The sequence below is a fragment of the Rattus rattus genome, chromosome 5 (genome assembly GCF_011064425.1).
Source record: "Rattus rattus isolate New Zealand chromosome 5, Rrattus_CSIRO_v1, whole genome shotgun sequence".
Lineage (NCBI taxonomy): Eukaryota > Metazoa > Chordata > Mammalia > Rodentia > Muridae > Rattus > Rattus rattus.
This window is the reverse complement of record NC_046158.1, coordinates 32428135-32444095: the sequence shown is the minus strand read 5'-3', so window position 1 is coordinate 32444095 and position 15961 is coordinate 32428135. Positions and strand designations below refer to the sequence as shown.

General features: G+C 33.1%; 1 protein-coding gene across 1 annotated transcript in view; it reads right to left on the bottom strand.

Annotated features, from left to right (window-relative positions):
• The window catches only part of Galnt13 (polypeptide N-acetylgalactosaminyltransferase 13), a 629326-nt gene that overhangs the window by 231386 nt on the left and 381979 nt on the right, over positions 1-15961 (bottom strand). Inside the window, exon 8 of the mRNA XM_032903304.1 lies at positions 8534-8651. Coding sequence (XP_032759195.1) covers positions 8534-8651 — 118 coding nt within the window. The remainder of the gene's footprint in view (positions 1-8533; positions 8652-15961) is intronic.

Sequence of the window (15961 nt, the reverse complement as noted above, 5' to 3'; positions counted from 1 at the left end):
TGTGCCCTCTGGTTAGTCTGACTAAGGGTTTATCTATTTTGTTGATTTTCTCTAAGAACCAGTTTTTGCTTCTGTTGATTCTTGTATAGTCCTTTTTGTTTCTAATTAGTTGATTTCATTCCTGAGTTTGATTGTTCCCTGCCTTCTACTAGTCTTCGGTATAATTGCTTCTTTTTGTTCTAGAGCTTTTAGGTGTGCTCTCAAGCTGCTGATATATGCTTTCTCTTGTTTCTTTCTACAAGCAGTCATAGCTATGAGATTTCCGCTTAGCACAGCTTTCATTGTGTCGCATAAGTTTGGGTATGTTGTGCCTTCTTTTTCATTAAATTCTAAGAAGTCTTTAATTTCTTTCTTATTTCTTCCTTGACCCAGTTATCATTGAGTAGAGCATTCTATCAGAAAGGTGGTTTTGCCAGCTGAAGATAATTTCTGCAACTGTGTGACATTTGGAATGCTTAGAAATTTTCAGAGGATATAAATGCTAGAGCCCCAGTTATGGGGTACTTGTTGGCCATTGCTTCTTTAGGAAGTTTGGGTGTGATTCAACTTTCTGGTGAACCTGATTGAAGAAGACATTACAAAATGGAAAGACTTTCTCTGAAACAGGTTGGTAGAATTGTGGTTGAGAAAATGGCCAGGATACCAAAAGCAATTGACAGGTCAATGGAATCTCAATCATATTCTCTGTCATTCTTCATAGAAAGAGAAAAACATAAGTGAACATAAGCAAAAAGAATCATGGAAGATTTGCCAGAGCAGAGAAAAATCTCAAGAGAGAAAGAGAGAGAGAGAGAGAGAGAGAGAGAGAGAGAGAGAGAGAGAGAGAGAAAGAGAGAGAGAGAGAGAGAGGAAAAAGAAAACAGATTAAAATTAAACATCATCGTTGTTGTCATTGTCGTTGTCATTGTCACCATCCTTATCATCATCGTCAACAACAACAATAATAACAAACTAAAATAGATCAACCATACAATACTACTGTGTCTTTCCTCAGCACAGTCCCAATGGATGCCATAACCTATTCTACAGATACTTGTTCTTTTATGTTTGTTGATAGTTTAACCATAAGTCCTAGGAAATAAAGACAAATAAAATGCCTTTCAACTAATGAAGGAATGATGAAAGGTGATGTATGTATGCAATAGATTATTTTTAAATAGTAAAAAAGGGGGAGGGGCAACATAACAAAACCAGAAAATAAGTGATTCCCTAATTGAGAGAATCTGTACTTGAAAGAAAAAATGCTGCATGTTCTTTTTTTATATAACGTTCATACAAGTTAGAGAATGGATTAAATAATATGTAAAAGAATTCATTTACATTTTCTCATTTCATTTTTCACATTTAATCTTCCAAGTTCTGTAAATTTAATATATTATAAATTTAGAAGCAATATAAGTAATGAGGGCTTGTCAATCACATTCTAAAGTTGTATTAGTGTCTAATCTACTTGACAATTGCTTTTGTTTTATCAATGGACATATAGGATTATATATTTATAATGTCATAACTCTAAACTATTATTTAAATTTTTATATAAAATATATTCATCTAACTCCAACCAAGTCCACTCATTCACCAAACCCCATACCTTTTCAATTTCTCCTTAAAAACCAAACAAACAAACAATCTGAACAAAAATAGACAAAAAACACCTCCACACACCTTATATATCCTAAAATCATCAAAGCACTATTAAAACAACTAAATTTCTTAAATGATATTTATAAGAAATATTTCTCATTCAATGTCATTAACAATTATAGAAATTAAAGTCTCTGGGGTTTTACTCTGTTATTTCAGTTTAACTCCCTCCCTTTGAACATAGAGAAATGTTTAAAACATGTTTCAATCTAAAGGGATAGTATAAATATCAGAAATACTAGCTACAAGACATGGTACTTTTAATACCAGCAATAAAAAAAAAATGGCAATTGTATGTTCTTGACAGATTGGGTATTCCAGTGACATTCTGCCTAAAACACACAATGGAAGAAGGAAAACAACAACAAGAAAAACTATGAAGTGCAGAAGAGAGGATTAGACTTAGCATTCAGTAAACAGATAATCAGGAAGTTGTTTGTTGGATCAGTTCAGTAATATTGGTTAATAATGTTCCCGAAATATGTTTTACTGATTATTTGTAACTTTCATATGATGGGGTCATATATACATATGATTTCAGTTTATCAGCCCATAATTATTAAAACATGGCAATTTTTTCTTCCATTTTTATTAAATTGGGTATTTCTTATTTACATTTCTAATGTTATTCCCTTTCCCGGTTTCCAGACCATCATCCCCCTACCCCCTACTCATCCCTTTCTATATGGGTGTTCCCCTCCCCATCCACCCCTCCATTACTGCCCCCCCAACAATCCTGTACACTGGGAGTACAGCCTTGGCAGGACCAAGGGCTTTCCCTTCCACTGGTGCCCCTACCAGGCTATTCAATTCTACCTATGAATTTGGAGCCCAGGGTTAGTCCATGTATAGTCTTTGGGTAGTGGCTTAGTCCCTGGAACCTCTGGTTGGTCGGCATTGTAGTAAAAGATGGCAAAATTTAATCACTATATAAACTATATATTACAGTTTCATTTAATATATTTAAGAAAAAGTATTCTATAAGCCATACAAATAAAAATTATGAACAAAATATGAGCATACTAAGATTAATTTCAAGTAAGTGAAACACTTCCATCATATTCTCTGTCCTATAATTTTCAAATAAAAAGAAATTGGAGTCAATTTTTCAACATTGACATATATATTTTTCCTTATGCAAAAGAATTTAGTTCATAAAAATGTAGAGAGTTCTAATAGAAATATGTCAGAAAGACGTTTATCAAAAGTGATTTCCTACTACCATACTATTTTGACTGACTTTCATTTGTTAAAACTAAAATTGAATGAGACAATTTTTGGTTTCTTGTAATATTCTATAACAGTCTCAGATTATTTATTGGAAACTCTACCTTTTGCTTTTCTGCTGTTTTGTGTGTTTAGAAAATTCTTTCCACACCATTGCTCATACAATTTGAAAAGAAGTCAATTTCATACACCCAGATGATGTTTTTCTTGGTTATATAAACCAAATAAATATATTGTATGTTAGAATAGGATTTGTACAAAAAGAAAATTGATACACAGAAAGTAAATTCCTCTTTCTAAATTAAATTCTCAGTTATGGATACAAACATGTATTGATAAAAACATTATAGATGGTAATGACAATAATAAATAAATAATCCCATAAGTATAATAAAACTATATTTTCCCAAATATAATTTATGTAAGTTAATCAGTCTGACTATGTTTGAGAGATGGACAAACATTGTTTTGAATTCTGCCAGTGTTTTCTATGTTCCAAACACATTAATGAAAAAAATCTTGTTTTTTTTTTTCTCATCAATCATTGAATATTTGCTGACAATATTATGCTGATATATTGGGATTTTGTTTCTTGATTTTCACTTCTGTTTCATTGTCTTCCTTTTATGCCTATGCTACTATATAACACTTTATTACTATAACTACAATGCACTTCAAAATCATACTTTTTTTGGTTTACCCAAGTGACTTTAAGCATTCTGCAACACATATGTTTTCATATGGATTTTAGAAGGAGCTAGTCGAAGTCTAAGAAGAAAAGTCCATCGGAGCCTAGTTAGTCTTAATGAATGACCTGGACAAGCTCTCTCTATTTAAATCTTTGGTTTCTAATATTAAAAATTTGCAATCCTGTTACTGTTTGATAATCACTATATTATATTTTTCATTCAATAGTTTATTTTTCAATCTAATAGAGTTAGGCCCTACCTGGAATTGCAAACTTCTATTCCATATTTTAATAGTATTTTATAAATCCTATGGGATTTTTTTAAGAAAATCTACAATGAGAGTCCTAAGATGTTCCACTTCCAATGTCTTTTGCTTTGATTTTTGTAACATTATTGCACTACAAAAGCTTCACTGTATATTTGAGTAGAACCTGTAAGGATGCCAACTACATTTTTTACTTATCCTCCTAATGGAAGATAGTATTCCATTTCATTTTTTCTTTTTTATGGGCATATGAAGTATGCATGTGTGTATGTATGTAAGGACACATGCACAGTTGAATGTGTGTGTGTGTGTGTGTGTGTGTGTGTGTGTGTGTGTGTGTGTTTGAGAGACAAGGGGAGAGGGGGATATAGAATTTATGTATACACTTAAGGTTATAGTTAATAATCATCTTCTATTCTTATACCACTTCATTTACCCAAGTTGGTAAGGTATCCTAGTCCAACCTAAAGTTTAATGACTTGACTAGTTTTAATAGATAGCTTGCTTTGTGGCCCATTTATCTCTGCTTGCTGGCTTAGAATGGGTAGGCTGCCATGCCCAAATTGCATTTAGGTAAGTTTATTGGAATCTTGCTCTCCTGTTTGTTTAAATAAAAATTTAATCAATAAGAACTTTTCTCAGTTCCTGCGTTATACATTTTTATTGCTAGAAGTATGTAGATTTTATATTCAATCCCCATCAACTTTCATTCTCCACTGTGACACCTTTATAAACTTTTTACTAGCTCAACCACACAAAGAATTTTTCCTTTTGTCACACCTAAATATAGAACAATTTGCTTTTTTGTTAAAACTCTTCTAAATCCATTCATTTGATTAGTTCATCTTTTTTTGTTTTTAACATGGAGATTTATATTGATTTTTAAACATTCAGCCAATATTGCATCTCTGTGATTAATTCCACTTAGTTGTTTTATTTATCATATTAGAGATTAACTTAAAATCTTTTAAAATATTTTTAAATCAATGCTCACAAGGGACACTGGATTGTAATATAATATTGTAGTGGCTTAGTTTATTAGAAAAAATGCTGTTTTTATGAAGTCAGGAGGGAAATAATATCTTTTAAAGTTTTCTGGAAATATATGTGCTGAAATATAAATTCCTATAGAACCCTTTGATAGAATTCGACAGCAGTGATATCTGGCTAAAGTCTTCCTGACAGAAAAATATTCCCTGAAGTTCACATATTTCTTCACCAGATGCAAGGCTAATATGTTGATTTCCTATGTGCTCTGACACTTTCTTTTAAGGAAACTGTCCATTTAATCAAGTTTCCTAGGGTATTATATGATGTACTGTCCATACCTATTCTACAAATCTTTAATATAATTCATAGTTCTATCACCATATTTCTTTCCATTTCTCAGCATTGGTAATGTTTGTCATGTCTCTGTTTTTCACAAGTTCAGAAAGAAAGCTAAATATTTTACTGATTTTCCTAAGGAAACAGAGTTGCGTGTTCACCATGTTTCTTTAAAATTTTTCTTCTTTTATAATTAATTCATCTTTGGTTTCATCCTCATTATTTCTTCTCATGTGGGGAATTTGGGAGACACTTTATATATGTGTTGGATATTCAGGTATTGAAGAGCTTTTTTATGACATTCTCTCATGGCTATATTTTAAGGATGAGGTTATTATTAAATAACCTCAAGAATGATGTGGTTTGCTTAAATCTGCAAACTTTATTACCATATTCCAAGAGATGACTTCTATGATACAATTCATATGGGAAATAGAGTACTAAAAAACTGTATCCATAATTTATTTTATCCTTCTTTCCAACATAGAAATTATTGCCCTGTCTTTTCCATTCTAGAGATTGGCAAACTAAAACTTTGCAGATTTGCTAACTTACTCCAACTTATTCCCATGGATCGTAGACTAGATGGGGTTTGGATGCAGTCTGATTGACTCCGAATACAAACTTCTAAGCTTTATTTTAGTGTGGCTTGGAGAAAGGCATTTCCAGTTTTGCTTTCTTAACAAAATCAAGTCAACTAATTCTGATACAATGGATGGCAGCCTACGTTCTTTATTACATGTACAAAATAATATAGACTTTTAGAGCTATTTTTCTCTGTCACGACTACTGTTCCATGTATTGTCGTTCATGAAATGTAAGGAATTTTAGTAGCAATGTATGTTGGGTGATATGCTTATAAGATTACCATTTAAAAAAGATGACATTATAGAGTAATTCAGAATTTTCATTTTATCATTTTCTTCTCTAAACTTTCCTTCTATAAAATCTACAAATCTATAAACTCTGTAAAATTCCAACCCCTTAACACCTCCTAACCCCTTAATATTTCCTATGAACCAATAATTCACTGTCCTCATCTTTTCTGTAATTATTTTCTTAAACACTAATGACTAAGGTATTAATACAACTTCTTGATCTTGGTATCATCAATCGTCTTTCATAAGATGGAATACCACAAGCCCGTCAGGTTTGTCCAACAGTGATATATATTCGCAATTTATTGACCTCAATAAATGATGATTACCTTAATTCATCTATGTTTAGATATTATACCAAGGATTTGTGTTATATCAGTGACATGCACAATTTAATGATGAGAAAGATTTGAAACTATTTTGCATGGAGGCATTAGGATCTCCCTGTCCCTATTTTTGCTGCTGCTGGGTAAATATTGGTTTTATCATAAAAGGAAACAAAGAAAAGTAATATCACAAATAAAGCAACCAGTGCAGAAATCTGGAAGGAGAGTGTATTTGTGTGGTATTTTCATCTCTTATCAGTACTAACAACTCTTCGGTCCACTACATTCCACAAGAATGGATAAGGATGTAATAGCAGGATATATAACAACGAAGCTGGAATTTGTTGGCACTCACCAGAGTTCTGATTATTCTCAGAGCTGCCAGTTACCTTCATTTTGCTTTCCGGACATCTGCACAACCCTCCCATACATGTGTAACTTTGTCATAGTTCCTCACCTTCCTCATTGGGCCTTTCTTGATGGTTTTAATAGTTGCATAGTTATCAATCATAACATGAAGTCTCTTTCTAATGTAAGTGACATGATCAAGACAAGGGAGGGTACTGTCAGATAATCTATATTAATATGTAAAAATATGCAAGAGAATACTTTTAAAGGCATATATATATACACACACACACACACACACACATGATAAGCACTTGTTGATTATTCTCTTCCCACAAGCATAGCACATGCTTAGGGAGTCTCTGGGAGTAAAACCTTACAGATTTTGATTATTTCCTCTAAGAATAAAAGCAAATTGCTTTTATATTTATCAATATTTTTCTTCCTTTGTTTTGATTTCTTTACTTGTTTTGAGTTAAGAGGGATAAATTTCTTATTTGTGTCATATTTTGATCTATGTTTATAGGATTAAATCTCTTTTATGAATTCAACATTTCTGCAAAGCATATTACACCTTCTTGATAGCAGGAAGAAAGTTCTAATCGTTTGTTGACAAGTTATACACAGTATATGTATTTATAGAATTAATAAAAAAAATCTATTCTGATTAGAGACAAATGAAACACAAAATGGTTGTTCTGCTGTTTTTTTGGGGGGGAGGAAAATGTTTTAAATTATATCTATCTATCTCTCTCTCTCTCTCTCTCTCTCTATATATATATATATATATATATATATCACATCACATGTGTCTGGTGCCTGAACAGGTCAAAAGAGGATGACCAATCCATAGAACTAACATTATAGATGACTGTGAAGAATCATGTAGGTGCTGGGAATTAAACTAGGATTCACTTGTAGAGTCTACAAGAAGAGCACATGCTTTTAACCATTGAGTCATCTTTCTAGTCTTTCAAATTTTAATAATTTCTTACAAGGCATCACACAGATTTGCTGTTACTGGAAAACAAACTTTCAACTTGAGGTTCAAAACAAGTTTTCAAATACTTACATAAATGTGTCCAGACTAACTGGTCTTATTTTAAATGATATTGTTTTAACTGTTTTGTATTAAATTTTCTTAAAGTATAAATAGTCATTAAACTGATTAATTTATTTTAAAATAATATGCATGATTGAATGTAACAACTTAAAACTGCTTTTCTAGTACTAAAATAAAGACATATTTGGGAGCCTCTATTTCCAATTCCTATAAAATATTCACTAACTTTAGTTCTGAATTTTCATTTATTTGGAAATTCTTTTATTAGGTAAATTTGTATTTTCCAAAAAATGACCCAAAACCAAAACTTACAAGTAATCATTTCTATGATTGCAAAACCAGTCATTCAATCTAGCTGAATTATCAGAATTCTTTAACAACAGCCAAACATTAAAGTTCCTTAAGAAGAAACTCGTGCAGCACTTGTAATTCAGGTCACGTAAACACTTGTAAGTATCAAAGAAAAATCACAAGATTGATTTATGGGGAAAGCGTCGATTAGAAAATAAGATTACTCTAATTCAACAAGTGAATACTTTAATTATTTTGACTAAAATAGAAATGATTTGGAAAATGTAAAATTCCAAATTTAACAGTAAAATTTGCATGCAGTAAGACTCAAATAAAGGTTTTTAAAGAAATATGTATTGACCAAATAAACATTAAATTGAATCATTTAGAAAGTTGACAGTAAATTATTGGGTATAATAGAGGCATGCTACCATATACTATGTTCAGAGTTTAAAAATAAAGAAAAATACAATTACCCTAAAAGACATTTCAAGATTCTCTCCACCCCAGATATCCATTCCTGCATCGTAAGTTCCTATCTCTTCAAAGTAGTTTCTGTCAATAGAAAATAGGCCACCAGCCATAGTAGGGGTCCTAGTTGAAAACAAAACAAAAAGAAAAGAATATTTTTTGAAAACAATGTGTGGAGTTTAGTGATACTACAGCAAATACTTTTGAACATAAATATTAAATTATTAATATTAAATGTTAGAATATTCCTCAAAAACTCAAGTTGTAAACACAATGTCAAGGTGTGAAAGCATTTAAATTTTTAAAATTGCATTTATATTTCACATGATTTGCAAAATTAGATTAAATTAATTTGCTTTATTATAGCTGATAAAATAGGAACATTAAAGAAACACTGCCCAGTTAAATTGCAGCTTCTACTTTCCCCAAGGCAAAGCAAAAAAAAAAAAAAAAAAAAAAAAAAAAGGATTCTGCCTTTTACATGGTCCTTAAATAGATTACCTGGTCTCAAAAAATACCAGTTGTGATATTGGCCTACAGAATTACAAATCACCTTAAATGAACTCCAGGAAACTGAAAATATCTCTCTCTCTCTCTCCTCTCCTCCTCCCTTCTCTCTTTCTCTGCATATATATATATATATGTATCTTAATACAGAAGTATAAACTGCATCAAATGTTAATTACAAGTGTTTTAAACAAAGGCAGTATAGGAGCTTTACACCTGATCATTTATTATTCGTTACATATTTTTAAAGATAGGTATTATTTAAACCTAGATATACACATGTATCATAAAACTATTCAGAGATTTAAAAGGATTTTCACATAGAAATTTAAAATTTTCCTTCAACAAATAAATTTGTATTTGGATTTCATTCTTGAAATTTCTCTACAAAGACAAAACATCACATATGGCCATGGGAACAGGTAGTTTATCTGTGTTTTTTTACCTCTCCCTCCTCTCCTACAAATCCAGTCTCCCAGTCTCATCCTTAACTCTGCAGCAGAGCACCTGCAAAAATATTTCCTCATACTCTGCACCTGATAGATACAGATAGATATAGTGGACAGTATACAGATAGATCTTCCTTTTGTAACTACCTCCTTCCCCCCACTCATGACTTTACTTAAGACCCAAATCTGCAGACCCGTCTTAGGAACCCATAGGCCTCTGAAACCAGGGAATCAGGCAGCCTAACTACAGATCTTCATCTCCTCCTCAACTCCTCCATGTCGAATCCCTGAACTTAATTCCAAGAGCTTTGTGGCAGACCACCTGCTTTGGTTTCTCTTCATCCTTTCTATTACTCGAAGACTAACCAGATCCTAGTGAAACACCCTGCTGTGGGTACCACCCTGCTCACCCTAATTTCCCATAAGCTGCCAATAACTAGATATACATTTTAGAAGTAATACCCAATAGCCACATAACACAGGATAGCAGAAGAGTTTCCTACCGTAAAATATAACTTATTCTCCTAAAGACCAGAGAAGATAAAACAAAACAAAACAAACAGACACAAAAACCCAAAAATCAAGAAACAAAATATCAACATAGAAAGACAGAACCATATATCAACACCTAGAATTATAGTACTCTCAAATCCAGATGACTAGACCCTAGAATAAAAATATATCCCTAAGAATATGGCTCCAGTAGAGTCCAGCAAAGCTATATCACAGTAGACCCAGGAAATCACACCATAATTAAAGCAAAAAGCCAATTCCTTATAACAGCCTTTATGGATATCATAGAGAAACTTAAAGAGAAAATAAATACCTTGAAGAAATCTATGAAATACCAAGGAAAGAGTGGGAGAAAATGAACAAAATAGTTCAATACTTGAAAGTAGAAACAGGATCAATAATTAACACCCAAATTGAGGGAAATGTGAAAATAAAATGTTTACGAAGTTAAGAGGGAAGCTCAGAGGCAAGCCTCACAGATACAAGACATGAAAGAGAAAATCTCAGTTTAGACACAGTAGAAGATATGGATACCTAGGTCAAAGAAAATGTTAAATCTAAAATAATCCTACAAAAATTGTCTAGGAAATTTGAGAGAATATGAAAAGACCAAATCTCAGAATAATAAGAAGAAGGAAAATAAACCCAGATTAAAGACACAGAAGTACTTTCAGCAGTTCATAAAAAAGAAATAAACAATAAACAAAACAACAACAAAAACATCCCTACCTTAAAGATGGAGAGGCCTATCAAGGTACTAGAAACATACAGAACACCAAATTGATGGGATGAGAACAGAAAGTCTCATTTGCATAAAATACTAAAACTATAAACATGCCAACATTCCTCAAATTATTCCATGAAATGGGTATACAAGGAATATTGTACAATTTGTTTTGGGAGGGTACAGTTAGCCTGACACCCAAGCCCCAAATTATATGAAAACTGAACAGAGATATAATTGTACACCAAGATTTCTTATGATAATGGATGCAAAAATTCAGAATAAAACACTAGAAAATAGATTCCAAAACACATCAAGAATTTCATACCGCATGATCAAGAAACCTTAATCCCAGAGACAGAGGTATGATTCAACATATATGAATCAAAAATGCATTCCATAATATAATAAAAATGTAAAGATGCTAGACAGATAAGGGGTCTGTCTACAATTAATATACCTGAACATACTACAGATAGTTTACAGCAAGCCCAAGGCCATCATCAAATTAAATGGTGAGAAACTCAATACTATCCATTAACATCAGGGAAAGGACAATATTGTCTACTCTTCTCACACCTATTTAATATAGTACTTGAAGTTGTAGTTACTACAGCAATAGGGCAACTGAAGGAGATCAAGAGGATACAAATTGCAAGTAAAGAAGTCAGAGCATCTTAATTTGCAGATGATATGATAGTATACATAACTGTAGTAGTTTGAATATGCTTGGCCTAGAGAGTGGAATATTAGGAGGTGTGGCCTTGATGGAATAGGAGTGGCCTTGTTGAAGGAAGTGTGTTACTGTGGAGGTTGGCTTTGAGATCCTACTAGCTTCCTGGAAACCAGTATTCTCCTGTCTGCCTTCAGATATAGAATTGTCAGCTCTTCCAGAGCCAAGACTGCCTACATGCTGCCAAAATCCTGCCTTGATGATAATGGACTGAACCTCTTTGAACCTGTAAGGAAGCCCCAATTAAATGTAGTTCTTTATAAGAGTTGCTTTGGCTCTTTGTAACAATGAAACCCTAACTAATACAATAACAAATATTGAAAAGTCAATAAGAAACTTCTACCATTTGTATTTTCAGCAAAGTAGCTAGGTATAAAATTAATTCAAAAAATTCATGAGCCCTCCCATACAAAATTGATAAATGGACTCAGAAAAAAATTGAGGAAATACCGTCATAATTGCCTCAAATAATATGAAACATGCAGAAATAACTTTAATCTAGCAAGTGAAAGACTAGCATAATATAACTTTAAGACATTGAAGAAAGAAATTGAAGAAGATATCAGAAGACAAAAAGACTCACATGGTCATTGATGAGTATTAATATAATAAAAAATGTCCATCCTAGCAAAAGTAATCTATAGATTAAATGATATCCCATTAACATTATAACACAATTCACTAAAGATCTTGAAAGGTTAATATTCATCTTAATAAAGTGGAAGCACACATACACAAAAAGCAATCCTGAATAATTAAAGACCTGTTTGAATTATCCCCCAATTTGAAGTAGTGACACAAATCTATAGTTATAAAACAGCACGGTATTTGGCTCCAAAATTGACAATTTAATCAATTGAATCAAATTGAAGTCGCAGAGATAAAGCAACAGTTCACGTACAGACATGTGGTTTTAAATAAAGATACTAGAAATACACGTTACAAAAAGATAACATCTTCAACAAATGCTGCTAGTCAAACTGGATGTTTGTATGTAGAAATATCCAGATTTATCCATCCTTATCACCTTGAACAAAATTCAACTCCAGATGGATCAAATACCTCAAAATAAAACCAGATATACCTAACTTGTTAGAATAGAAAGTGGGGAATTGCCTTGAACTTATTGCCACAGTAAAAGACTCAGAGCAGAACAACTTATCAAAGGCACTATGATCGCCAACTGATAAATGTGACCTCATGAAACTAAAAAGGTTCTAGACAGCAAAGCACACCATTATTCAGACAAAGCATCAGTTGTCAAAATTAGAAAGATTTGTGCCAACTAAATATGTGATAGATATTATTCAAAATATTTAAAGAACTACAGGAATTAGATATTAAGAAAATAGATAACCCAACCAAAAAATAGGGTATAGAGCTAAACAAAATTCTCAGCTGAAGAAACAAATAGTGAGAGACACTTAAAGAAATATTCACCATTCTTAGTCATCAGGGAAACACAAATCAAAACTACTCCAGAATTGTATGTTGCACCTTCAGAATGGCTTAGATCAAGAAAGTAAGTAAAAGCCCATCCTGGTGAGGATGTGGAGTAACGGAAAACTCATCAATTTTTGATGGGAGTGCAAACTTGTATAACACTGTGGAAATCAGTGTGGTTGTTCCTCAGGAAGATGGAAATGGATCTACCCTAAGAACCAGTTATACCACTCTTAACCAGGTACCTGAAGGAAGCTTAATTATATAACAGGAACACATGCTCAGCTGCATTTATTGTCACAATATGCATATTAGCCAAAAACTAGAAATTAACTAGAAGTCCCTAAACAGAAATCTGGATATATAAACTGTGGCACAGTTATACTATGAGGTACCTTTCAGAAGTGAAAAAAAAAAATGAAATTGCCATGGATCAGATGGAAGTAAAAAAATAATCATTCTGAGTAAGGTAACCCAGACATAGAAAGACAAATATGTTATCATGCACTTATATGTGGGTACCAGTCATTTAGTCTACCAGGACTGAGTGGCAATTAATTGAGTCACAAAGGTTTCACCTGAAAACAACAAACAGCACATTCAGGTTCCAAGACTACAGATTACTCTCTACCATCTACAGCAAGACCTCATTGCTGAAGACCACAGTAGCAAAATTCATGGAACATGGAGAAACTGAGTTAGTGCTCACAATGGTCCTTCACACCTATATTCTAGCATTTTACTTCAGGAAGATAGGCTGCAAGTTGTCAAAGAAGAAATGCGAATACCAACCCAACCATGACGCCTTGGATCAAAACTGGTGTCCTGCCTACTATTTAGGTCAGGGTAATTGTGCACAAAATCTGTGGGAGAAACCAGGGAATATCTGAATTGAGTTAAAGCCCACTCCAGGAGAAAGAAATCATATCTTACACTGCTTGGGTGACTAAGTTCTGAGACTAGGTAGCACAGGGACCTAGGGCAAAAGCAAATATGCCCGTTCTTAAAAACAAACAAACAAACAAACAAACAAAGAAACAAAGAAACAAAAGTGCCACAATAAAATAATTCCTGATGACAGTCTGCTCTCCTCAGTGCCTTGCCCATCTACCATAGGAGAAGTTTCCTTCTGTAGCAAATTGGAAAATATACAGAGACACACACTCAGACATAATCCAGAGAGTTAGGGATGTTGGAACTCTCAGCTCTAAACAGGAAGCCTCCTTCAAGTCCCTGCTCTCAGGGATCAGGGAGCTCCTGGGAAGAAGAGACAAAAGGTAAAAGAGCGAGAGGAGGTGGATGACAAAAAATGCAAGTCCCTAAATGAAAAGGATCAAAGCACATGTGAACTTAGAGAGACTGAGGGAACTGACTAGGATCCTAGAGTGCAAAGGAGAAATGTACCTGTGCCTCCATCCCCTAATCCCAAAGCAGTGTCCAGTGCATAACCAGATACCAGAGAAAACTTAATTTCCTCCAATGGAGTCTCACTTGGGAGGATCATGCCCACCAGTAAATGGCCAAAGAAAGAGGTGCCTTGTCTAACAATGCCATGTCAGGACTTTGCCTTTTTTTTTTAAATGTTATTATTTTTAAATTTATTTTATTTTAATTATATGTTTTTCTTCTTCCATTTTTACCCTACAAGTCTTTTGTGTAGATATTATGACTTCAAGTTAAGTGGTCTTATGGAATTCCTGAGTGTCTAAGCAAATGGATTTCTGTTTCTTTTGCCTTCTCTCGGAATCTTTTCCTTTTATTCTTTGCTTTGTCTAATTCTGATGTGTTGCTTTTTGTTTAATCTTGTTGTATTTTACTTTATTTTATTATAAAATAACCCAGCTGATTCTAAAAGTTTAATTAAATTTAAATTAAATTTAATTAAATTAGGACAACTGTTCATCTACAAACTACATGTTTGCTTTAGGAAATGGGAAATGGATATGGTAAGACAAGTCTTGCCTATTCCCAGGTAGAATTATAGTGGAAATGAAGCTTGAAGGTTATCAGACCACAGTGGCCCCAGTCTCCACTCTATACTAGCAGAAACAGTACTTTCTTTTAATATTGAGTTAATTTGAGGCCAGGTCTCCATTTGTCACTCATGCAGGGCTGGAACACACAATCCTGTGTCCTAGTGTTGGGACTGAAGACAAGGACAATTGCACCTAGCTATGTGGTACCTTTCAGAAACAGTTCTCATGCTTGGTTACTATCCACCACAGACTGAGGTCACATTGACATGGGCTGAGTCCCAAATGGTAACGAGAGTTTCCTGCTCATTTTGATGCTCTGCTAAAGAAGAGAAGTAGTGAAAAAGTAGTTGTAAAGTGCATGTTTATTCTCTGAAATTTTCAGACTAAATCAACAAAACTCATTGGTTTATAGTAATCATATACCCCTCTGCTAGAAATTACACTGATGCTTTCCAGTTAAATAATGTATTGTTATAAAAGTGCCTAATAATAATATTTAAGGTGGACACCAATCATCTGCAAAACTATTTCTCCAGTGTCCTCACAGTTTTACGCTCAGGAAATGAGCTGTCGATCAGGTGAAGTACTGTTACCTTGGTGGTCTCAGAGCTGTTCTCTTTCATCTACTCTTGCTGGGCTCCTATCCTTGACCTTCTGAGTTGTAATGTGGAACTCCAACAAAGTTAAACAGATGGTAATTATAACGTGGACATAACTTCACCTGACTGGGCCTTGGGATCTCTAGAATAATATCCATACTGATTATAGTGCTACAGAGGATATTTCATACAATTAGTGACAAAATTGCTGCAATTGCCCTATCATAATGCAATCAAATGCTTGAGAATGTTAAGTGATGCATTGTTAATGATCAGTTTTGAGGTCATCTACTTAGCTTCTTTTTGAAAAAGAACTAATGCATTTTAAGAATGTGCATTGAATTTTATCTTAGAGCTGGTCATCATCCTTATAAGAAATACAGAAGAGTAAAAATAAACTATATATGAAACTATAAGGATGAATAAAGTAATTTTTTATTTTTACTCACATTTGAATAGTAGAAAAAAACCAGAATAACAATTCCTAAA